This window comes from Monomorium pharaonis, unplaced genomic scaffold (genome assembly GCF_013373865.1).
Source record: "Monomorium pharaonis isolate MP-MQ-018 unplaced genomic scaffold, ASM1337386v2 scaffold_669, whole genome shotgun sequence".
Classification (NCBI taxonomy): domain Eukaryota; kingdom Metazoa; phylum Arthropoda; class Insecta; order Hymenoptera; family Formicidae; genus Monomorium; species Monomorium pharaonis.
Genome location: NW_023415988.1, coordinates 1 through 25,000, shown reverse-complemented (window position 1 = coordinate 25,000; position 25,000 = coordinate 1). Strand labels below are relative to the sequence as shown.

The window sequence follows — 25,000 nt, the reverse complement described above, 5'->3', positions numbered from 1 at the left end:
ATTTCAAATTACAATTGTAAATTAAAATTTGATGAAAATCCAACAATAATTAATATACCTTGGATAGCTGAGACAGACTGTGCTCCGTGATTTCATAGTACGGAGAACATTTTGGATTAAGAAGTAATTCTCTTAAACCAAACCATACTTGTCCTTCTCTTTTATTAATTTTTCCATTTTCACTTGCTTTTATTTTTCTCCAGCCAGTCTCGTACGTTAACATCTCGCCTATATGAAGATACCCTTAATGATAGCTTAATTATTTAATATCATTTCATTAGGATGTTAGAAACGATAACTAAATACTATTACCATCCTCATCTTGCTTTTTCCACGGTTGATTTTCTATTAGCTGCACGAATAAGTATGGAATGTCGTGTACGACCAGCATACGCGAAACTGCACAAAGCGGTAAACTATCCAACATTTGTATTAGATAATGAAGAATTGAGATACAGCGTATCGCAATATCAAATTCGAATGCCTTTTGCTTCTCCACTATTTCTTCCAAGCAAGAACTGAAAACACATATAATTACCACAAATTTGATATTCATAAGCAATACAAGTATAGACCCAGATAGCCAAATGTCTTGATGTTGCAATTATGTTGCCAACAATTATTGCAGCAACTAATTTAGACAATTCCAGAACAAGGTGAGACAGCATTGTCTGTTAGGTTGAGCTCATATGAAATCTATTTTTAACAATGGCAAATTGATAGCAACGTGTCAGCATTATCAATCATTTGTTGTCATGTTGCAGTTATTTATTGCAAACCATATAACAATGTATTATTATTATTGACCGGTTCCATTTTCAAATGTCCTCCATTGCATGTATAAGTAATCATGTTGCTAAATTCGTAATGTGTTTTATTTCGATGTCAAATGTATAGCAAATCTATAACAATACATGCAATGCATGTATTGTTTAGTTTACTCGAAATGCTACATCACGCTTGGTTATCTCTAGTCTTCTGTCGAATTTGTTTACAATTCAGTTAAAATAGAGATTAATGTTTTACTTAGCGTCTTTGATTTCGGATCTTTCATATATTTCTACAGTTTTTCCATCAAGAAGTATCATCACACGTTGAACAGTATAATCGATGAGATCAATCACCGTGTCATCCAACGTTTGCGCGCTCTCACAATGAAACAATATATTTTCCAATAATGAAATCACGATAACTTCATGATAAAATACGCTGAACAACATGAACGTATTGGTCGGCTCGCCATTAAGGTCAATCAAAAGTGGAAAAACTTTATGCTTCCATATGTTAATTTGTATAGCTTCGTACACAAGAATTGGAATCTAAAATAACACAATTAAAAGAATTGACACTGTGAAAGAGATTATACGAAATATACATAATTGCTTATGTAAAAAGAATGTTATTTAAACAGACATTAATTAAATGTTATAATTATTATAAAATATTAATACTATAATTATATATAGTTAATTATAATATTATTAAGTATTAAAATTATAACTGCAAAAAAAAATTCTTTATACAATATTGCTCTAGTCGTAGTATTTTACACTTTCTTTCTAATTCTTTACTTTTTTTAACGAAATAAACCAGTCCACGACGCTCTCCTCTCGTAGCTCCGTTATCTCGAGCACGCTTTGTTGATTTAACAACGTTAGTCTTCTGTGGAAATCCAACCAGCTAAAAAATATTCATACATTTTTACATCGACTTCTAGATTGTGACCGAATAAAAATAAATGTAGAAATATCAATTTTTACCTTTTCATACCGACATTTTTGAGATCTGAAACATTTAAATTCTGCACGTAGGTTTCGATATCCCACGGCGGTATTATGTATTCCATTTGATCTGCCATTATTTTCAAGAGAACTCAAAGCATTTTCACGTCAGATTTTAATTAAGAATTATCGTTTAGCAACGGTATCCCTACATCCCTCTTTCAACAAGAGTACGTTTGATCAATAATTCGTATCCATATAATTATTATTATAAGTTTATTATTTCGTCTTCTGCAACTTCTCGTCAGCTAATAATGCTAGAATTCTCTTTCAAAGATAGATATCTCTTCGCGACAAGAAGATTCCGTCGTAGAAATAATCAATTCTGCCGAATTAAATTAATACGAGCACGTTTAAATTGATGGAAGATTTGAATTTCGGCGGTTCAGAGCAGAAGTTCAGAAATGAAATGCGCATTGTCCATTAAGCGTAGTCGAGCATGATTGGGTCTTATCTTGGATCTGGCCAGTTCGACCAATCATTGTCGAGCTCCATTGCGCCATTCGGTGATGTGAGTGATCGTAACTATCCTCTATTCCTCTAGTTCCTCACTTCGTGACCGATCGCTAACCTATTTTCAAACGTGTATGGGTCTCGCGTGATGTGACTGGGATGTCGTCAGGTCAATAGACAACGTCCGCTGGTCGTTTTTATTGATAATGCATCGCACGTAGTATTGGCGATTTTCATCGGCGATGGACGTCGCTCACGTGCACCGCGATACTCGCGTGACAGATCTGTGAGGATGGCGGCGAGGGAGTCCGGCGGTAGGATTGAGTCCGTGTCGGATCCTTGCCCCGTCAATCCTCGCAAGATCGGCCCGCAGAACGTGGTGGTTCGTCTGCGACGCAGAGAGACGATGGGCTGCCCGTACCCAGGCACTCACGTGCATTGCGCGCGACAGTTCTATCAGAACGTCTTTCCCAACTTCACTGTGATGAACGTGGAGAAACCGCCGTGTTTCCTGCGCAAGTTTAGCCCGGACGGGAAGTACTTAGTGGCGTTCAGCGCGGATCAGACGTCGATCGAGGTGTACGAATACCGCGGGGCGTCGGCCGCTGCGGACTTGCTTGCCGACTGCGAAGGCGACTACATCGGCCACAAGAGCGATGACTGTAGCTTTCACATACGAAGTAATATCTTCGCACGCTTCTTCAAGGTATTGGGTACTAACCGACTTCGCGCAGCCTTTACACTTTGCAGATTATAAAGATTATAAAGAGAAAAGAGAGGGAGAGAAAAGAAAAACAGAGAACCAGTGAAATTGATGTACCAGCTCTGAAACGTATTTGTAGGTAAAGTGGATTATAAATGTAGTAGAAAGCAACCAGCAATTGAACAGAGAATGCAGTCTTTTCACTGATGACGCTCGATATGTAATTGTGGGTTCGGCCGCTCATATCCCTGAGGAATTGAGGCCACATTTTTATCAGGTAACGAGAAATTTCTAATTATTCCATTTATATATTATTTTTTATGAGAAAGAACTTACAAAATGTTATTCCTTAAAGATTTATTCCAATAATGAGGCACTGACACCGAACCCTAGATCACCACTCGAGGATTACAGTCTGCATCTTGTTGATTTAAAAGGTGGAAAGCTGTGTGACACTAGACACTTCAAAGTGGATAAAATCTATTTGTCGCATAATCAAGGTATAAGAACAATAATTATCAGGCAAATCACTGTTACTTATCTGATTAAATTTGATGTAATATTAGATGAGTAACTTATTGAAAAAAGTAAAAATGTTTAATATTAACTTTGTCAGGTTATTTTATTTCATATTATTGATCAGTTAAGTAACAACATTGAACTTTGAAATTAAATTTTTTTTTTATATGCAGGTCTGTATTTGTACAAAGATATATTAGCAGTTTTATCTGTACAGCATCAAACGATACATATCTTTCAAATTCTTGATGGCATGTTTATAAATGTCAGGACAATAGGAAGGTATTAAGTATAAAGATTATCTTAGTGTTGTTAATAATTCGATAAAAGATATTAGAAATGTATGGAGCAAAGTTTTTTAATGCTAAATCAAATCGAATTGAATCTTGTCTGATTTGATTTTATTATTTGTATATTGTATTTTATATTGTATAGTTCATATATCTTTAAAATATGAATACCATGACATGTGCTAGGTTTTGCATGGAAGATGATGCATATTTAGTGACAAGTGCTTTTCCTGGGATTAATTGTCGGCCATTTAAGGATATTGCAATTAATAGTCTTAAACACAGATTGCTTGTATATTTATACAAAAGAGCAGAATACATAAGTTATGTGACTGAAGATCCTTACGAATTAAGACGATTTTATCAATATTTTGATCAGGTATTTGAAAAGATATATATTTTTTGTTATTTAAAAACTTCTGTACAATTGCTGAGAGAAAGAGAGGTATTTGTCAAGCAACTAACTGATAAAATGTTTCAGCTAAATTCTTTACGAATGTGGAAGATGCAGCTATTAGATACAAATCATATTTTGGTAAGATATGCAAGTGAAGAAGTAGCAACGTTACAAGCAAATGAACCAAACGCGCAGCCGGCTCTGTTAGTAGTCTACAATATGGTTACGGCGAAAATTTTGGCGGCTTACGATAACGCGTCGACTCAATTGTTAACCCATTTCGAAAACTTTAGCGACTTCTTTAGAAATGCCAGAATGAGTACGGATTGTCAGTACATGTGTTCACCATCTAACAATATATATGCCAGGTATATGTTATAATATTATTCTGCTCATCCCAATTCTATTGTACGAGTACATGACAGTTTAAATATAATTTTTCACTTAAAATATTATTTGTTTTAAGATTGCTGCAGCAAAGATTCAAGCAAACGATAATAAGCGCTAGGTATGGAGGTGTTACAGAAGCTACAAAGAGGTTGCTTGCTCAGTTACCAATATGCGCGCAATCTTACTCCAGTTCACCATATCTCGACTTAGCGTTATTTTGTTACGACGAAAAATGGGTATCTATGATGGAACGCCCCAAAGCGTGCGGGGAACATCCAATACGGTTGGCGATTCATTCTTATTCTTATAAAGTCGAAAAAAAAATGTTTACCTATGATCATTGGCTTTACTTTTTTTTACAGCTTTTATGCACGTGATTCAGGTCTCTTAAAATTCAGAATGTATGCTGGCATGCTTGGACGAACGGCACCAACAGCTGCGAGACGATTAGTTGCGTTTACTTTCCACCCGACGGACCCATTCGCGATTTCGGTGCAACGTACTAATGCAGAATATATAGTTAGTTTTCATGTTAGGCACGTCTAAGTCTTCCTTTTTTTCTTGATACGTGTATATTTTACTAGTGTTCAAATGGGGATTTCTCGTCTCGTAAAAATTGAGATCGCTACTAGACTGCTAAAGTACAAAGTGAATTTTACTTTTCGAACAAAATTATGCTACGGCGTAATCATACAAAGTTGAATTAGATTCAAAGACTATTGTCGGCTTCTAGCAGACTATGTAAGACTATACAATGTAGTTTAATACACTTTTAATAAAATTGTAAATTTTAATTTAGGATTCTCAAAAATGCGAGATTGTAACATAATCGTGTTACGTCGTTCATAAAAGAAAATTGCAGTCTTATTTTTATATTATGTTATTATGAAGCTAGTTATTATTCATTTCATATTCCTCCCTTTTTTAGTTTATTCCTTATAGCTGAGTATCTTTTATCTCGTGTGTTTTATATTTTATTTAATATTTAATTCGTGACGGTCGTGCATTAATAGGATAACAAATAATCACAATAAATTGCACTACAAAACGCGAAGATAGTTTTTAAAATGTAATGCTGCTTTTATATTAAAAATAATTATCTTTTATATGAATTAAAATATCGATTACACTATGTCGAATTTCGCGCTTTCAATTCATTCGCAAGAGACGTATTCGCAAATTCTGTTCTTACAGAAAAGTTGGAAATTTATTGGCTATCGTATCGCTTTTAATCGATAAAGTTGCAACTTTTCTGTTAGAGCGAGTATTTGTGCGCCTACGTTTCTCTTGCGAATAAATTCAAAAATCGAGCCCCTGCCGCCCCTGGTTATACTACGCTAGAAAGGTAACCCTTCTCATTCAGTATTACCAAGATAAGCATATTTGTCCACATGTTATATATTTTAATATTCTTTTCTGATTGGTAGTCGGTGGAAAAACTTGAGACCAGCTAGTCTCTGTGAATGGCTGTAGTCATTTGCAATGTGGACAAACGTTTCTTACCAATAGTCTCTCCCTGATTGTATAGTCTATGGTGATGTCTGCTAGCGTTGAAACCTCGTTTATATAGCATGTCCTCCATCTTGTAAATTATTCACTGTGGAATACATGGAGTTTCGTGAGCATTTGGAACAAAGCTAATCGGACTTGGGTGCTTAGTGTTTATTCGCGTGTATTATTGACTGCTTTTCTATTCCGATCGCTCTCGTGCCCAATTTCGAAAGGTCCGCATTGCGCGTATTACCACTGGCGCCTGAAACTCACCAGCAAGAAGTGGAACGCACGTTTTCAACGTAATTTGTTAAGAGTTCGATGTCGGCCCCTCGCCATGATCACACATGGTGGATTCACGACAAGAAGCTAGTCTCCGTGTGAACAGAATCGTAATCGTAAGGAGATATTCTTAATTGCGTGATATTTGGAAATCTCCAAATTTGCTTATCTCTTTATCTCTTTCCAAATTGTAACATTCTCATTTTGTTCATATGTATGCGTATTCGTGCGCTTATCTACTCTTTGCTTTATATTCGATCTTTTTTTTCACCTAATGAAGATGTTTTAGTTGTTTATTATGTATTTATGTTACATATCTCAATTTTTGTTTTCTATAAAGTCTGTCTCTTCTTCTTATATTAAGGAAACTTCAAAATTATGTAAAATTATGTGTGTATGTAAAAGTTAAACCATCATTATTTCTTATCTTTAATGAAGCAACAAGAAACACTGTAAATTCGAAATCTTTGATTTGAAACTCTGTAAGTTTGTAGACTAATAGTATGAACAAAAATTAAAAAATAGTTTTTTCTTTAAGAAAGTTTTTAAATTGTATGTTTAACTACTTTTATACTACTATATATAATCCATAATTTGTTATTAAATTTTGATTCTATTTATAACTGTTTTGTAGTTTTAAGAGTTATACCATAAAAATACCATTTTGTTTTTGAGGTCAAAAATCATACCTTTAAAAGGATATAAGGTTTGAACTAAGGGTAGAGAGAAGACTGAAGATTTTGGATTTTTCTGCAGTGTTTTCTTGTTAAAACATATTTATAGATTTGTAGCAAATAACTTATAATTATTCTTTAAATGATTTTTTGTTATAGGAATTTTTGCAAGAAGAACAGCACTTGGGCATACAAATTCTTATAAAAAGATATTGTGCAACAAAGTGATCCTTTTGTAAAATAGTTGTACACTCTAATATATGCACGTGTATATATATTTGCATATGTGCATTCTTGTATGACATAAATATATTACATATGCAGTAATATATAAAGAGATAATTGTGCTTGAGTGGGCAGATTTAGTAAAGATGAAAAGTAGCACCCACAAAGATACTGCTACAAAATCAAGAGAGGAATTCAGACATGATGTGATTTTTTTACCATCAAACAAAGACAATATTTTATCATATCAATTTAAATTGCCTATGGCATCAATCAATCAATATCCACGAAAAAATAAATATCAACTTCAATACAGACTAGGTAAATCTTGGATATGTGATACTACTAATACAGTTAGTTGGCTGTCCCCACCAAATTCAAGTTTGGAATATGATTCTTTTGATACATACAAATCAATGTCATCTAGATCCGCTAAAATAATGAGAGCACTGAGCTCTACTCACAATTCCTTTCGTAATGAGAGCATAGGAATAAGGAAATCATTAAACTTTGACTCCTCTCCAAGTCCAAAGGAAAATAATAGTTACAACGAGAGCTCTGTCGGTTCAATCAACACTGACACACCATCGTCAATATTAAATTCAAGCCCAATCAATTCTACTGATAGTAACGTTCCAATTGCATCTATGGAATCAATGGACGAAAATCAGAATAAAACACCTCAACAAAATCGAAGATATGTCAATAAATCGAGCAATAGAAGTGACATAGAAAATATTCGATCAAGAACATCTTATTTAATGTCATTACTTGAAAAGGAAGGAAATGAAGGAATCAATAGACATGCAAATCACAGAGTATCCAGCCGTGTTATAACTACAAGTACACCTAGGAATCTGGTTCTGGAATTTAATCAAGAAATAAGTCATAATAGACCACATACACCTGAGAATATGATAGATGTAATTCCCGAAAGTATAAGTGCTATCAAAAAGAGCCACAAGAAGGTATATATTTTATTATTTTATGCTTTTTTTTCAAGTAATTTAAGTTATATATATATATATATATATATATATAATTTTATACATTTATTTATCACTTTATATTAAAATAAGTTTATTACTAAATAAAAAGATGATGCAAACATGGATATTTAGTATTCTTTTTTAAAATTATAAATTTTATATGAAGCAATTTTAATGAAGCAAATTTTATATGAACCTATACATTTACTTTTCATTAATTTTGTAATTGTACTAATATTTTAACAGGAAAAATGGCACTGTCATGAAGAACAGTTATCTACTCAAAGGATGGATGTTTCTTTAAAAAATGATAATTTTGATCCAACAACGAAATCTTCAGAAACAAATATAATAGTTAAAGCTAGTTCTAGTTTTGCTGCTGAAAATGAATCTCAGAAAAAAAACAAAAATATTAAGAGAACGCTTGTTTACAATGACAAAGGGCCTTACGCTAGATTAGATTTTAATCACAGCATACAGCAGAAAACCATGATGGAAAATGACTTATTGGCGAGTCGATTGGATCAAACAGAAAATGAAATGCAGGATATTGAATCTAATAAAAACAAGAGTGATGAAGAAAGTATGCAAGTTAAATTAATAGATAATGATGACAAAGATCTTTCCAAGGAGAGTATTTGCGATGAAGAAGTAAGTTGGTTATCTTTGCAAAGAGACTCAGAGATTTGTAATGTTAGTACAAACAGAATAGTATCTCCAGGATGTAATTCAAGTGCTTCTCAGGATGCTAGCAAAGTAGTTACACCCGAAAACGACGTAAACATGTTAAAGCATGTATTATTGACAGAATCGATTAAGAAATCGCATAAGAAGATGAAACATGCAAGTAGAAAGACATTATTTAAAACAAAAAATTCCCAGAAAATAGAGAAAAAAGCAGAACTTGAAATGTCCATAGAAGATGTTTGTAATGATGATCAAGATATTAACAGTCAGACAATCGATATGATTCACTTTTCAAGTCCAGAAGATTTAAAATTTGATCGTCCGGGCACACCTGAAAATATAAATTCAAGCAGACTCTTATTACTTGATTTTAATTCAGTTAAAAAATCCCATAAAAAGGACAAGCGTAGCAAAACAACTTCCAGTTTCGTCCAATGTCATGATTACGAACATTGTAAGAAAAGTAGAAGATTGAAAGAGGAAGAAATCTCATGTAGGGATGAACATCTTGGATTAAAAGACTCTCCTGAGGTGCTGCCTAAAAAGAAAAAGTCGATAAGCAGATCCTTGCATAGTAGTACACCCAAGATGATGAATGACTTCAAACTTTTGGGATGCAAAAATATAGATGAAGAATTTAAAATTCATACGTCTATTAAAAAGCCATCAATTCTGTTTACTGTCACCAATCGTGTCTCTGCGAACGAAATGTCACAGGAAGAAGACAAATTTATATTAGGGACATCGAAGGAAATAGATTGTTCTAGATGTGAGACGCCGGTCGGACGTTGTTTCAAAAAATTGAAGGAAAATAAAGATCTTGCATTAGAATACGATAACGCTAAAAATTTTGAGACTGATTTAAGCATGTCGAAATCAGCAGATACTGCGCATCTAAAAGACAAGAATGGTAGATCGACTCCGATAAATATGTCAACGACGGAGTTGCTTTGTAATGTAGATTCTATTAAAAAATCACACAAGAAAGATAAACATGATTATAATAAGAAACCGATTTTAAGAAAGAAACGATCGTATATTGAAGAAAGTGCAAATGTTAATTTCGCAAATAATGAAATGATGTTGGAAGATCCTTTTTCGCCCTTGCATCATATCGATAATCATCGTACTGAAAAGGAAATTTGCATGCGTAAAAAAGAAAGAGTAAAAAGTTGTAAAGAGACTGCTTATGACGATCCGCAACCATCTACGAGTCGAGGAGATGATATTGAAAGTGCAAGAAATACCACAAGATCTGAATACAATTATTTGAATATAACACCTCCAAATAGTTTGGGCGCAATAAATTTAAGGAAACTGCTACATACGACTTCGATTAAAAAGTCGCACAAAAAAGAACGCGATATGAACGCACAAACTAAGTATATTTTCATGAGTCAGGATTCCGAGTTGTCTGATGATGGATCAATATTTGACGAAACAGATAAATTGAATTATATTGAAAAGGAAATATCGACAATGTAATAGATAAATGAAAATATTCCATTACATGATGATATTATCGCGATAACGAATTTAATACATATATATGCTTTAAATAATAGATGTAGAATTTTATACGACTAATTATAAGATTAAGGATTATTTTCTGACGAATTTTCAAATTAATATTTTAATAAATTTTTCAATTATCAGTATTTGATGCCTTGAACAGTTCGAATTTAACTTAGAAATTAAGATTTAAGATTATCTTTGCATTTCTTACATAGTTTAATTCATGATAAACTTTTGTTTATAAAGATTATTGAAATCTTAGAATGGAATATTAGATGTTTAAGTAAAGCAAATACTAATATTAATAAATATTGGTTATTATTAAAATTATGATCATGTTCTTTGTATGCTCTGCTTAGGTTTAAAAGTAATTGATTTTTCTATACAAGAATTCTGTTCAAGCTATATCAATAAAATGAACATCGCAACAATTACAAGGCAATTTGATTAGAAAGAGCATTGGCTTCATAAAGAATTCAAATAAAATTGTAGTGTCTTAGGAATACAGTGAAAATGCGAATTATATAATATTTTTAAGATGATAGTTTAAGACAATAATAAAATTTTTTAAAGATTATTCAAATTTCATGACTGAGGTAAAATATTTGAAACATGTACAGCGCTAATTCTCATAAAAATTGTTAATGTTAACGTAAATTTAATGTTCTGTAAGCTTATTAATTTCTAGATGCATGGTTTAGGATATTTTTATACATACACAAATCTGTTGCGTCAAAATAATATTAGTATAGATTTTATATTCACTTCTTTGTTACATTTTCGTATATAATTTATATCAAATAAGATATATAAATAACTTAGGAAAAATTGCAATGATATATATATATATATATATATGTACACATATACATACACTCGCATTTGAATATTACGCTTACATCATTGATTTGACGTTTGATCAATTGTTACAATAAGTTTACTTACATATACTTAAAATTACATATAGGGATATAAAGTACAATTTAAGTATTATTTAGGCATTATTATAAAGTTTTTTTATTACTTAAAAACGATTAGTAGCTAAGTGAAAGTATGCATAATCTATTTTCCTTGTAATGTTACATATAAGAAATTAAAATCAAATTTTTTATCGATTGGTGTTTTTTTTATCTAATCTTTTATTATTGTAGGAAATGGTTCATCAGATTTCAATTCGGATTCGAAATTTACTAAATATGAGTGCGTTTACACGGTGCCATAAAATTTATCTTTATTCTGCTCGACAAAGCGATTTAATTATCTCTGCAATGATTTTTTTGTTTTTAACGTGCAACACGTGTCCTCGCATGTGCTACACTCTATCCGTAAGAGCCGCAAGCTAATATCCCTTGCACGCTTGATCGGTAATTCGTACAAATGTCAAGAGAATGCGTTCGAGAGGGCACAACAGTGAGCGACGTGAGTCTCGTCACCTAGCGTTCGTTTCATCAAGTCTCTCTCCCAATTCTTTTCCGTTTTTTCTCCTTCCGGTGCTAGTTTGTGCACGTTTAGTTCTTGCTTCAGTGGTCTCACGTTTCGTGTCGTAAGACTTAAAAGTATGTATAAAATCGAATAATTTTCTTGCAAGGAATAATATTCTGCATTTCGGATTGTCCGAATATTGTTGGTTTAAGATAATTAACGTGCTGGTTCGATCGTAATGTAAAATACGTCGTATCGCTGGATGCCCTCCACGCGTCACTGTTTGCACGAAAGTTTAAAATGTGAAATACAACCGATGTTACTCTCCAATTTCCTCTGAGCTGTACCTAGCGTCTCCTAAACGCGAATGCGAGCGTAACGCGATTCTTAAAATTATTCAAAGTATTTTTAATTGAAGATAGAATTGGAGTTCGCGCGCCAGGTGCGATAGGTTATGACCGGAGCCGCTATTCCACGGTTATCGATAGTTGTGGGTTCGATAACTGTCGTTGCGTATATATTTTCATATATTAAAATACGTGCACAACGACACTTATCGAACCGACAACTATCGGTAATCGTGTACGGAATAGCAGCTCGGGTGCATACAAATGTGCCGATATATATCTAAGATTGTCCAAGATATATATTCAGTTGATCACGCTCTGATCACGCGAGTTATGTTTATAGTTCTTATGTAAAACGAACTTATATATCTCATTCGTATTTATAGAAGCTTCTTTTTCATGATGTTCATCCAATTACACCATCTTTCGACTGAATGATCGTGATGGCATATCTTTTTACTGACCACACTTTGCATTTAGATTTATCATATTATATTGATTATCATGTGCATTGACATTTTAACATACTGTCTTGCAGAATGCGTTACGTGGCCGCTTATATGTTGGCTGTTTTGGGAGGCAAAGCCTCTCCAAGCCAGAATGACATTGAAAAGATCCTGTCGTCGGTAGGAATTGAAACCGACGCTGAGAAGCTGAAAAAAGTCATCACGGAATTGAATGGAAAGTCGATAGACGAACTGATTACCAAGGGTATGTTAATGCATTTTTTTTACACTTGACAAAACATTTACTGTTTCTAGAAGTCAAACAGAATAAAATATGAATTCTTAAACTAAATAGTTATTAACTTTTTTACTTTCAATATTCTACAATTACAAAAACTAAGGCATAAGATAAAAGAAATCAAATTTTATTTGCTGACTTAATTGTTTTCATATAAAATTATTCTGACTAAATTGTTATTTTACAATTCTAGGCAGGGAGAAGCTATCATCCATGCCAGTTGGTGGCGCAGTTGCCGCTGCTCCTGCAGCTCCTGCTGGAGGCGCAGCAGCTCCAGCTGAAGAGAAAAAAGGTAGGTTTATCAAGTCGATATCTATCGATAACTTTGAAAGCCTGATTTTACTTGTATTAAAGTGTGAAATGCATCTAATACGTTTTATATTAACGCAGATACGTGTAAATTTTAACAATTTTTTTTTTCAACAGAGGAAAAGAAACCAGCTAAGGAAGAATCCGAATCTGAGGATGATGACATGGGCTTTGGGTTGTTTGACTAAGGATGCTTTTCTTCTGTTTTTTTTTTTTCAATCTTTCCATCGAACTGAAAAGCTTGCTGCATTCTGCGGCAGTGGTACAAGCGTCCTTCGACTTTATTGTAGATCTTAATCAGAGCTGATGCTACTGCTGGAGAATAAAGCGAATACTTTTAATTGTATCAATCAATCCGACCTCTACACATACATCCCTCGAATCGCGTTCTAACGCCGCGAAGGCGTTGCGAGCGAGCGTGAAATCTCCGACGATAACCTTCGGGTATTTTATAGCGAAAAAGTATTTTAATTAGAGAGGGAATGTGAGCGGGAGAAGGGGAGAAGAAATTCGTAATCGACTGCGTGGAAGTACGTTACGCACTCGTGCGCCGTTGCGGTTTCATTCGTGGCAGCGACAGGTGGGGTAAGAAGAGGGGGGGAATGTGATGCGCGCGAGAGATCCGCCACTGAGTGAGTCCAATCGTGTCAAATCGTTGCTTGTATTCTTCCGCTGGTGTCGGGGCGCTCGCACCGCACTTGCTCTCTTTCTTTCTTTTTCTGTCTTTCTCTTTCTCGGCTAACGTCATAGCGATCGTGAACACTAATTCCTCCGAACGGAGGGACTTGCATGGTGACGTTATCGTTCAGCGATCGTGATCGTAGACCTCTACTTTGAACGACGTTTCTTCGTGCGCGACTTCCACAAGGGAGTAACCCTCATACGCGGGAACTATTTCGAGATAGAGGGGCGGCGTTGGCGGCGGCCATGATGGGTGTCAGCGGCGAGTAGCGACGTTACATTCGCTCGCTCGCTCCGTCCGTCAGTCTGCGTCAGTCGGTTTCGCGCTTCGACGAATTGATGCCGAATAGCCCGGGGTGTACGAACAGAGAGGCGCACACGATCACCGGAGAACAGATCCGTAGGTAAAGGGGTCACGGTTAGACCGCGCGATCTCAGGGAACTAGATCCGCGGACGGATCACGTTCGCGGCTGAGAAACCTCTCCTCTCGCCATCCTGGAGGACTCATCGAATACCTCTGCGGAAATGACGCAGCTACTACCTATAAGATTCCAGGAACACCTGCAGGTACGTCGACTCATCGCCCGCGGTATCCCGGGGACTGTTGCAAGCTCCGTCATTGGCATTTACCACGTTGGCCTTTCTCCCGGAGCACCGGACATTTTCTCTTCCCCCGCATCTGTCTGTCTCTCTCTCTCGCTCGCTCTCCCTATCTTTCTTTCTCTCTCTTTCGTATGTATCCGTCGTATCGACGATTTACTCGTCTCTCTCCCTCTCTCTCCCCTCTAGAACGGAAGTACAACATTTCGGGGCTGACGTTACTTTGACAGATGCAACGTCCACGTCCCCTCCCCCCCCTCCCTGCTCGCTAGAGCCGATGACGTTATACACATCCGATCCGACTCGCCTCGCGTTCTCCTGACGGCGGATTTCGTGACACAGGTTATCCGTGGTCCCAATATCCGTCTGAAATTGATTAACGCGATATCGCGGATCCAGGCGAACGAATCTTCGACCTTCTCTATCATATTCTCTCCCCTTTTTCTTTTCCCCACCGTACGCAAACGGACGCTCTATCGTCGGCGGCGCATACGCCCCTCATTTCCGCTTTTATCCGAAACCATTTCACCTTATCAGATACATTCCATTCATCATCGCCGTTCAAGCATTTTCATGAAAAACGCGGCCCTCGTTTCTTCCCATATCGTCCTTTTACGACATTCTCGTCCGCGGGACGATGGAGATCGCACTATTTATTTTCCCCGTATACCAGAGTCAAGAGACACGATTTGTTTTAGCAACATATGGCTGTTACAGTAACATAACACACTCAAAATATCATATCATTTTAAAATTAATATTGTTAACATTCTGAAGCAATTTTATAATTATACTGGCAGTAGTAATCTATAACCAACATTAAATTTGATTCTTGAAAAGTACATGTGTCATCACTTTTGAATTGTTATGAGAAATGTATTGTCAACAAAGTTAGTTCAATAATAAAGCTCTGCCTGCCAATAACAACTGATGTAAAACTAGTAATGTGCTCGAATCATGTTCCTCGATCAATAAAAAATAATCGTATGAGCTTGAAGGATACAAGAACTATCTGCCTTTCCTATTTTTGCAGCTTACGGCTGTAGGGATTAACGCCAGCAATGTCAGCTTTAACACCCTCACTATGGAGTCTGACAAATTTATTTGTGTCAGAGAGAAAGTTGGCGATACTGCTCAGGTAGTGATCATCGACATGAATGATTCTGCCAATCCCATCAGGAGACCAATATCTGCTGATTCTGCAATCATGAATCCTGCTAGTAAAGTCATTGCTCTTAAAGGTATGCTTATACTGCATGTGCGAGTGCTCAATTTCGAGGAAAGGTGTTCAAATAGAAAGTAGATAGAAAATTTTTGAGATTAACTCTGCAATTTTCTCAAAGAAAACATTTCAATTTATTGCACGCCTTTTCCCAAAATGAGCCTTGACATAAGACATAAGACAGAGATTCTGTAACAATAAATTGAAAAAAAGAAAGATAACTAAATATTACTAAGAGAAATATTTTCTTCTATTTTTGATTAGCTATGAAGACACTCCAAATTTTCAACATTGAGATGAAATCGAAGATGAAGGCTCATACAATGACGGAAGACGTAGTCTTTTGGAAATGGATATCATTGAACACGTTGGCATTAGTGACGGAGACTGCGGTATACCATTGGTCCATGGAGGGAGATTCAACGCCGAATAAGATGTTTGAACGTCACTCATCGCTAAACGGTTGCCAGATTATCAATTATAGAACAGATCCGAAGCAAACGTGGCTGTTGTTGATCGGTATCTCGGCGCAGCATAACAGAGTGGTCGGCGCCATGCAACTTTACTCCGTAGAACGGAAATGTTCGCAGCCGATTGAGGGACACGCCGCCTCTTTCGCTCAGTTCAAGATGGAGGGAAACGCAGAGCCCAGCAATCTATTTTGCTTCGCCGTTAGAACGGTTCAAGGCGCGAAGCTTCACATCATCGAAGTAGGCCAACCACCCTCTGGCAACCATCCATTCCCTAAAAAAGCGGTGGACGTATTCTTCCCGCCCGAGGCTGGGAACGATTTTCCCGTCGCCATGCAAGTTAGCTCCAAGTACGATGTCATATATTTAATTACAAAATACGGCTATATACATATGTACGATATCGAGTCTGCGACCTGTATATTTATGAATCGTATCTCGGGAGAAACGATCTTTGTCACCGCTCCGCACGAAGCGTCCGGCGGTATAATAGGAGTGAATCGGAAGGGTCAGGTCCTGTCCGTTTCAGTGGACGAGGAAAACATAATCCCGTACATTAATGGAGTACTGCAGAATTCGGAATTGGCGTTGAGAATGGCCGTGCGAAACAACTTGTCTGGTGCAGAAGACTTGTTCGTAAGGAAATTTAATATGCTCTTCCAAAACGGTCAGTATGCGGAGGCGGCAAAGGTCGCGGCTAACGCTCCCAAAGGAATACTCAGAACGCCCGCGACTATCCAGCGGTTTCAACAGGTTCCTGCTACTCAAGGCCAAACATCTCCTCTCCTACAATATTTCGGTATTCTTTTAGATCAGGGACAGTTGAATAAGTACGAATCGTTGGAACTGTGCCGACCGGTATTGGTTCAAGGACGTAAGCAACTACTAGAGAAGTGGTTGAAAGAGGACAAGCTAGAATGTAGCGAAGAGCTAGGAGATCTGGTAAAGCAGGCTGATCCCACATTAGCACTTAGCGTTTATTTAAGAGCCAATGTTCCCAACAAGGTTATCCAATGTTTCGCGGAGACCGGCCAATTTCAGAAGATCGTGTTATACGCCAAGAAAGTCTCGTATACACCCGACTATATATTCCTCTTGCGGAACGTCATGAGGATTAATCCCGATCAGGGTGTGGCGTTCGCGCAGATGCTGGTTCAGGACGACGAACCGTTGGCTGACATCAATCAGATCGTCGATATATTTATGGAGCAAAACATGGTGCAGCAATGCACGGCGTTCCTGTTAGATGCACTCAAAAACAATCGGCCGAGCGAGGGTGCTTTACAGACCCGTCTCTTAGAGATGAATTTAATGTCCGCCCCGCAAGTGGCTGACGCTATATTGGGCAATCAAATGTTTACCCATTACGACCGAGCTCACGTTGCCCAATTATGCGAGAAGGCCGGCTTATTGCAGCGCGCTCTCGAGCACTACACGGATTTGTATGACATTAAAAGAGCAGTGGTACACACACATTTACTCTCGCCCGACTGGCTCGTAGGCTTCTTTGGCACTCTATCCGTGGAAGATTCTCTCGAATGCTTGAAGGCCATGTTGTCGGCTAACATACGACAGAACTTGCAGATTTGCATACAGATTGCAACCAAGTATCACGAGCAATTAACGACTAAGGCACTGATAGATTTGTTTGAGAGTTTCAAGTCTTATGAAGGCCTGTTCTACTTTTTGGGATCCATCGTGAATTTCAGCCAAGATCAAGAAGTGCACTTCAAGTACATCCAGGCGGCATGCAAGACTGGCCAGATCAAGGAGGTGGAACGTATATGTCGGGAGAGCAACTGTTACAATCCGGAACGCGTAAAAAATTTCCTAAAGGAAGCGAAACTGTCCGATCAATTGCCTTTGATAATCGTATGCGACCGATTTGACTTCGTTCACGATCTTGTTCTCTATCTATATCGCAATAACTTGCAGAAGTACATTGAGATATATGTCCAAAAGGTAAATCCGTCGCGTCTACCGGTGGTCATAGGTGGTCTCTTGGATGTCGACTGCTCGGAAGATATCATTAAGAATCTGATACTGGTGGTACGCGGACAATTCTCCACTGATGAGCTGGTCGAGGAGGTTGAAAAGAGAAATCGACTGAAGTTGTTGTTGCCGTGGTTGGAATCCCGCGTTCATGAGGGTTGCGTGGAACCGGCTACGCACAACGCGCTGGCCAAAATCTACATTGACAGTAACAATAATCCCGAGAGATTTCTCAAGGAGAATCAATTCTACGACAGTAGAGTTGTTGGCAAGTATTGTGAGAAGCGCGATCCGCATTTGGCTTGCATCGCGTACGAGCGTGGCCAATGCGACCGCGAACTAATAAGTGTGTGCAACGAGAACAGTCTGTTCAAGAGCGAGGCCAGATACCTGGTGAGACGTAGAGATCCTGACCTTTGGGCAGAAGTACTGTTGGAGAGCAATCCGTACAAACGACCGTTGATCGATCAGGTTGTTCAGACGGCGTTATCTGAGACACAAGATCCCGAAGACATTTCGGTTACCGTCAAGGCTTTCATGACGGCCGACTTGCCTAACGAGCTCATCGAACTTCTCGAGAAGATAGTATTGGATAGCAGCGTGTTCAGCGACCACCGTAACTTGCAGAATCTCTTGATACTAACGGCCATCAAGGCCGATCGTACGCGCGTCATGGAATATATCAATCGTTTGGATAATTACGACGCCCCGGATATCGCTAATATCGCTATTAACAATGAACTTTACGAGGAAGCTTTCGCGATCTTCAAGAAGTTTGACGTCAACACATCGGCCATCCAAGTCCTAATTGAACAAGTCGGCAATTTGGATAGGGCTTACGAATTTGCAGAAAGGTATGGTGTATACATTGCACACTTTTTTCTTTGTACAATTTTCTTAAATAAATTGTTTTATGCATAGATGCAATGAGTCACCGGTATGGTCACAGCTTGCTAGAGCTCAGCTGCAGCAGGGTTTGGTTAAAGAAGCGATTGACAGTTTTATTAAAGCGGACGATCCGTCCGCGTACGTGGACGTAGTAGAAACTGCGCATCGAACTTCGCATTGGGAAGATTTGGTCCGCTATCTCCAAATGGCCCGCAAGAAGGCACGCGAATCCTTCATCGAGAGTGAACTGATATACGCGTACGCACGGACCAACAGGCTCGCGGACCTCGAAGAGTTTATATCTGGCCCTAATCACGCCGATATACAAAAGGTAAATTCGTTTATCCACGCGTGAGTGCAACTCGCGCGATTCCTATCAATGTATTATTCTTTTTATAGATTGGCGATAGATGTTTTGATGATAAAATGTATGACGCCGCAAAGCTTCTCTACAACAATGTATCAAACTTTGCGCGTCTAGCCATAACACTGGTCCACTTGAAAGAATTTCAAGGTGCTGTTGATAGCGCGCGTAAAGCCAACTCGACGCGTACCTGGAAGGAGGTTTGTTTCGCCTGCGTGGACAGCGGCGAATTTCGCTTAGCTCAAATGTGCGGTTTGCACATAGTTGTGCACGCGGACGAGCTTGAAGACCTAATCAATTACTACCAAGATCGCGGGCACTTTGAAGAGCTTATTAACCTCCTTGAAGCTGCTTTGGGACTTGAACGAGCTCACATGGGAATGTTCACCGAGTTAGCTATTCTCTATAGTAAATACAAGCCTCAGCGAATGAGGGAACATTTGGAACTCTTTTGGTCGCGCGTCAATATACCAAAGGTGGGTTTTCGTCTCTAATCAATGCAAAAATAAATAATAGATTTATTAAATATTTAAGGATAATTTAACGAAAATTCGATTAACCCGCAGGTGCTACGCGCAGCGGAACAAGCGCATTTGTGGGCCGAGTTGGTGTTCCTGTACGACAAATACGAGGAATATGACAATGCAGTCCTCGCGATGATGCAACATCCTACCGAAGCTTGGCGAGAGGGTCACTTCAAAGACGTAATTACTAAAGTCGCAAACGTCGAACTCTATTATAAGGCTATACAATTTTACGTGGAATATAAACCCCTTCTTCTGAACGATATATTGCTCGTGCTTGCTCCGCGCATGGATCATACTAGATCAGTGGCGTATTTCACGCGAACTGGTCATCTGCAATTAGTGAAACCATATTTGAGATCAGTTCAGGCTCTCAATAACAAAGCCATCAACGAAGCCTTAAATGGATTGTTGATCGACGAAGAAGATTACCAAGGTCTTCGAACTTCGATCGACGCGTTCGATAATTTTGATAATATCGCGTTAGCGCAGCAACTCGAGAAACATGAATTGATCGAATTCAGGAGAATCGCCGCATACCTATACAAGGGAAATAATAGATGGAAGCAATCCGTAGAACTTTGCAAGAAAGATCGACTATTCAGGTAATATTGCAGCATTATTTAAACATTTTTATGATATATGTATATGAATTTTATTAATCGTTACTTCAACAACAGGGACGCCATGGAATACGCGGCGGAATCTCGGAATCCAGAAGTTGCCGAAGAATTACTCGAGTGGTTTTTGGAGAGAGGCTCCAAAGACTGCTTCGCAGCATGCCTATTTCATTGTTACGATTTACTTCATCCAGACGTCATCTTGGAGCTTGCATGGAGACATCGCATTTTACATTTCGCAATGCCGTATCTTATACAAGTCGCGCGGGAATATATTACTAAGGTAAAATAAGATATTCGCATAAAAGAGTATATATTTAACTCTGTATCTTTATAGCTGACAGTATTTACGGTATCAAATATATGTTGAATAGGTTGATAAATTAGAAGAAGCCGAAAGCCGACGCATCGAAGAAACTGATCATCAGGAACATAAACCTATGATTATGCGTAAGTAATTGCTTTGATATGTTTTGGTGAATTATATTTCATAAATGTTGTGCCTAACGATATTTCTCTCTGTTGCATGATCGCTACAGCGGAACCTCAGTTAATGCTAACTGCAGGGCCAGGAATGATGGCACCTGGCTACGCGCCTCAAAACGTATACGGTACACCTGCACAAGTGTACGCGTCCACCGCAGCCTATCAAGGTTACGGTATGTGAAATACATTTAAGGAGACAGATCAACAAAGTCTACTTTTCTATAAAGTTTAGGTAGAATGAGATTGTTTTGTTAGCTTAATATCGTCAAAGCGAATGCGAATGAATATCATTTAGAAAACGATGAATTGCCACATTTAGATCATAATAATAATGTAACGAATAGCGAAATGCATTGAAAAGGCATTAATACGCTATCACACGCTACCTAAATGTGAATCTGTAATTTATAGGAGAATTATCGAGCAAACGATATATTTCGCGATTTAAATAGCTGTTTAACGTGAACTTTGCGTGAAAAATATATTGTTTAAAGAATTATATTATTTAACAAAGATCATAAAATGGAAAAAAGTAATTTTTTTCTTTTTTGATGTGGTTTATCGAGATTTTTTATTGAATTATCATTGCAGACAGTAAAAAAAATATATATATATATATGTTGTGTAATCAAAATATTTTTGTCTTTTACTAGCACATATATATATATATATATATGTATATGTGCGTCTATGTGCCTTTCTTTTGGGCTACTAACAGGAAGCAAGCTTTTTTGGGCAATATCATAATTCGGAAGCAAAATCAACTGTAGATCACAATTACATGACGTCGTAATTTCTGTAGATTACCCAGTGGCTTGTTTTTCGGCGAAATTTCTTTCATCACATATGTAAACCGTGTTCTGGAAAGCATTTTCTTCTCTTTTCCTGTAAAAACTAACATTGTTCGAGATATAATACTCTTGAAACACTTCAGCGTGTGATGAATCATGAATCAAATGAGAGCCCTCGAAAAAATGAAATAATAAGAGTATCTTTTAGATCGGAGTAGATCGCGTATCGTTATATCAGTATTGTAACGACGAGATCAAGACAGAGGAAAAAACTGTAGACGCATCAGAACATGTTTGACGTATCTATAATAACATATACAATTGTTCTAAATCTACCTGTATGTATTTGCTTGAACATAATATGAAGATACATGTTCGCCAAGCTAGCTTGATTTGCGTAAATAAATCATCAAATAAATTATAGATTCCGAAACTAACGGCAAGACCTTTATTGTCTCATTAATGTACTGAAAATGCATAAAGTAGTTTGCCCGAGTTTTTCGCCCGATCCGCATCATGTATCATGCTTTTTAATCTTTCGCTATTCATTGCGTAAGATCAATTACGGACTAGAGCTCGGAGAATACATTAAAGATAATTTGATAACAAAGTCTACAAGCACGATCGTCCACTGGTCACATCGTTCATACTGTAGCTTGATATTTTCTACTCGTTTTTCTCCCACATAACAAGTGTGTGCATAATAATGTTACTCAAAGTTATTGATCGTTAATCATTATATAGCTTGTTACAGATTATGCCTAAATTATACAAGTAATAAATTAGATTGCAATATTTGTAGAAAAAGCCATGTTTTGTTAAACACTCGTGTTACTTTTTTTCCTTTCGATATATTTGTGAAGTATGTATAAAGTGCATTGATGCATCAGGATCAATATGTATAACAGGCAACAAAGAAAAAAAGATATTAATTTTGTAGTACATCTTACCTTTAACATTCCTAAATGTAAGCTACCATTCTGCGTAAATTTATATCACTTAGTAATATCTCGATTTCTTTTTATTACATCTTGAGATGTAGCGAATTGTAGTATGTAGTCTTCTTTTTTAAAGTGCGCGAAGAGCGAAAGTTTATACTGGCGAAAAGGTCACGTTACTATTATGCCCAAGTAAAAAAATCTGTATTACGTAGTAAAAGAGCGGATGCGCGCGAAGTTTGTCTCGTTTTTTACAGTCTTCTTTATCGCGCGATATTTTCGTTTTTCTTTTTGTACTCCACAGTTGATCTTGCGGTGATCTAGCTGTATATATTACATATTAAAAAATGTTATGTCGAAAGAGGAGAGATCAGTAACATGCCCTGGTACTATATTTTACTTTGATCTTAGAGCCAATAAAATTGTAGAAATTGATTAACAAATATAGTTGTTGTACTAATTGAAGATAATTATTATTGTATTAGTGTCATGTTTGACCACTGTGGTTACGATGGAACATGGATGAACACTTCCAAAAAAATAAATACATTATTGTTTAATAGTTATGCACACCTTTACATATAAACACGACACAAAGAGATTTACACATATACATACATTATAAATATAATGCTATATTATATATATATATATATATATATAATTATATATATAAATACTGTACTATGTAAGTAGTAAATATACATTTACCAATCCTGTAATTGTAATATCCTATGATAATAATCTACAAAGGAATGCTGAAAGATATGAAGAAATAAAATAATTCTAACATCTATACGAAAGTAAAATAATTTTAGCAAAAGGATCACCATAGGGTTAATCATATACAATTACATTATTTATATACTGATTTTTGTCACATTTTTCAACTTCCTCTGCAATAATTTCTTTATTAAGATTTAACACTATGAGTTTCTACAGGCATAGCATGAATCAATTAAATCTATCTTAAATAATGATTATAACATTATAATTGAATTATTCTTAATCTTCTTTTTTGCTCGCTTTTCTGGTTTAACAGAAAGTTCTTTTCCAAACGCTTTTAATGTTATACCATCATCCAAATGAACATTAATCTTAACTACATTCTTTGGTATTGCTAAAAACAGATTGATAAAATATAAACTTTATGAGAAATTTATCAATGTATATAATGATAAAAGTATATGATAAATGTTTAGAGAAAAGACAAACTGTACATTATGAATATCATGTTACTTACTTCGAATAACATTGTCCATTCCACAAATCCTGAAAGTGTTCTGAGTATCTTGTATGACGATTCCCATAACTCCTACCAAACTGGGACATCTTGATCCATCAATCGAGATTTTAGCACCATGAAAGTCAGCTTTTATCAATTGTAGGTTTAAGCTCTCCCAATTTGGACTGCCAGGATTCTTTGGTATACTGGTAAATGATTCGATACCGAGCATTTCTCGCATGTATTGTAACCATAAGTGATTTAAAGGCAGAAGATCAGAATACTTCATTTGATTTCTATTGCCAATTCTGCCCAAGCCAAGGCACAGTCTCTTCCTGTTCGAAAAGCATTTGCCTTTCTTTACTTTCTGCTTGAATTTTGGTCTAATCTTGTTAAATATAAAGGTCTAAAATTTTTTAAAATAAAATATGTTGGTTAATTATTATATTTCCATTACTCTTTTATCTTATATATTATGTACCTTTCGCAGTTCATCTGGAATGAATTTACAATCTGATGGAGGCAACAAATTTTGCAAAAAATTAATGACATATTGCTGAGTGTTCTCACAGATTTTGATGTGACTAGTCAGGCTTTTAGGAAGCGGGGTGCATACCTCTGGAAAATAATTATTATTAATGTACGAATAAAACAATTCGTTGTGTATATGCTAGTACTCACTCGCACTGCTTGACATGCTTCTGCAATTTAGAAACGCAATTTGATTTCCAAATTGTTCTTTCAAATTGTTAGATCGCAATTAAAAATTTTAATTATCTTCACAATGTATTGAAAGATACTTTTTCATGGTTATAATTATTTTTGCCAAATTCGTAAATTTTGAGCAAACCGCATCGGATAAGCATAATTTTATCCAATTTAATTAATATTTCAAATAAGAGATCTAAACTGTTTATTATCAGCAAGTAATATCTTTAATAATGTACAGAAGTTATTAACAAATTAACTGAATGACAAAT

The 25,000-nt window shown here is 36.5% G+C and overlaps 6 protein-coding genes across 7 annotated transcripts; 4 read left to right on the top strand and 2 right to left on the bottom strand.

The window, feature by feature from the left end:
* Window positions 1-58: 58 nt before the first annotated feature.
* On the bottom strand, window positions 59-2,203 carry LOC105831561 (zinc finger MYND domain-containing protein 10; the record flags this gene model as incomplete). 2 transcript variants are annotated; one of them, XM_036295178.1, is given in 5 exon segments in its annotated part: window positions 59-243; window positions 313-518; window positions 1,027-1,319; window positions 1,572-1,680; window positions 1,761-2,203. In XM_036295178.1, coding segments are annotated over 5 exon segments (891 nt in total), but the record flags the coding sequence as incomplete, so codon positions are not given.
* A 156-nt stretch (window positions 2,204-2,359) lies between these two features.
* On the top strand, window positions 2,360-5,406 carry LOC105831569 (DET1 homolog). Its single transcript, XM_012671779.3, has 8 exons — window positions 2,360-2,940; window positions 3,077-3,214; window positions 3,293-3,437; window positions 3,630-3,738; window positions 3,933-4,125; window positions 4,228-4,511; window positions 4,610-4,816; window positions 4,896-5,406. The coding sequence occupies exons 1-8, from the start codon at window positions 2,527-2,529 to the stop codon at window positions 5,077-5,079; spliced, it is 1,674 nt and encodes a 557-aa protein (XP_012527233.1). The 5' UTR covers window positions 2,360-2,526; the 3' UTR covers window positions 5,080-5,406.
* Window positions 5,407-5,941: 535 nt separating this feature from the next.
* On the top strand, window positions 5,942-11,511 carry LOC105831559. The gene is made up of 3 exons (XM_012671766.3): window positions 5,942-6,422; window positions 7,140-8,173; window positions 8,441-11,511. Exons 2-3 carry the CDS (start codon window positions 7,352-7,354, stop codon window positions 10,364-10,366), a joined length of 2,748 nt encoding a protein of 915 aa, XP_012527220.1. The 5' UTR covers window positions 5,942-6,422; window positions 7,140-7,351; the 3' UTR covers window positions 10,367-11,511.
* A 284-nt stretch (window positions 11,512-11,795) lies between these two features.
* LOC105831560 (60S acidic ribosomal protein P2) lies at window positions 11,796-13,559 on the top strand. The gene is made up of 4 exons (XM_012671767.3): window positions 11,796-11,952; window positions 12,704-12,876; window positions 13,103-13,201; window positions 13,336-13,559. Exons 2-4 carry the CDS (start codon window positions 12,705-12,707, stop codon window positions 13,404-13,406), a joined length of 342 nt encoding a protein of 113 aa, XP_012527221.1. The 5' UTR covers window positions 11,796-11,952; window position 12,704; the 3' UTR covers window positions 13,407-13,559.
* Window positions 13,560-13,701: 142 nt separating this feature from the next.
* Window positions 13,702-23,238, top strand: LOC105831558 (clathrin heavy chain). Its single transcript, XM_012671765.3, has 9 exons — window positions 13,702-14,467; window positions 15,534-15,741; window positions 15,987-19,038; window positions 19,106-19,403; window positions 19,472-19,912; window positions 20,003-20,565; window positions 20,641-20,863; window positions 20,955-21,030; window positions 21,120-23,238. Exons 1-9 carry the CDS (start codon window positions 14,426-14,428, stop codon window positions 21,245-21,247), a joined length of 5,031 nt encoding a protein of 1,676 aa, XP_012527219.1. The 5' UTR covers window positions 13,702-14,425; the 3' UTR covers window positions 21,248-23,238.
* A 416-nt stretch (window positions 23,239-23,654) lies between these two features.
* On the bottom strand, window positions 23,655-24,988 carry LOC105831557 (ribonuclease P protein subunit p29). Its single transcript, XM_012671764.3, has 4 exons — window positions 24,702-24,988; window positions 24,502-24,638; window positions 24,039-24,426; window positions 23,655-23,915 (listed from the first exon to the last, which is right to left on the bottom strand). The coding sequence occupies exons 1-4, from the start codon at window positions 24,715-24,717 to the stop codon at window positions 23,776-23,778; spliced, it is 681 nt and encodes a 226-aa protein (XP_012527218.1). The 5' UTR covers window positions 24,718-24,988; the 3' UTR covers window positions 23,655-23,775.
* Between the last annotated feature and the right edge of the window lie 12 nt (window positions 24,989-25,000).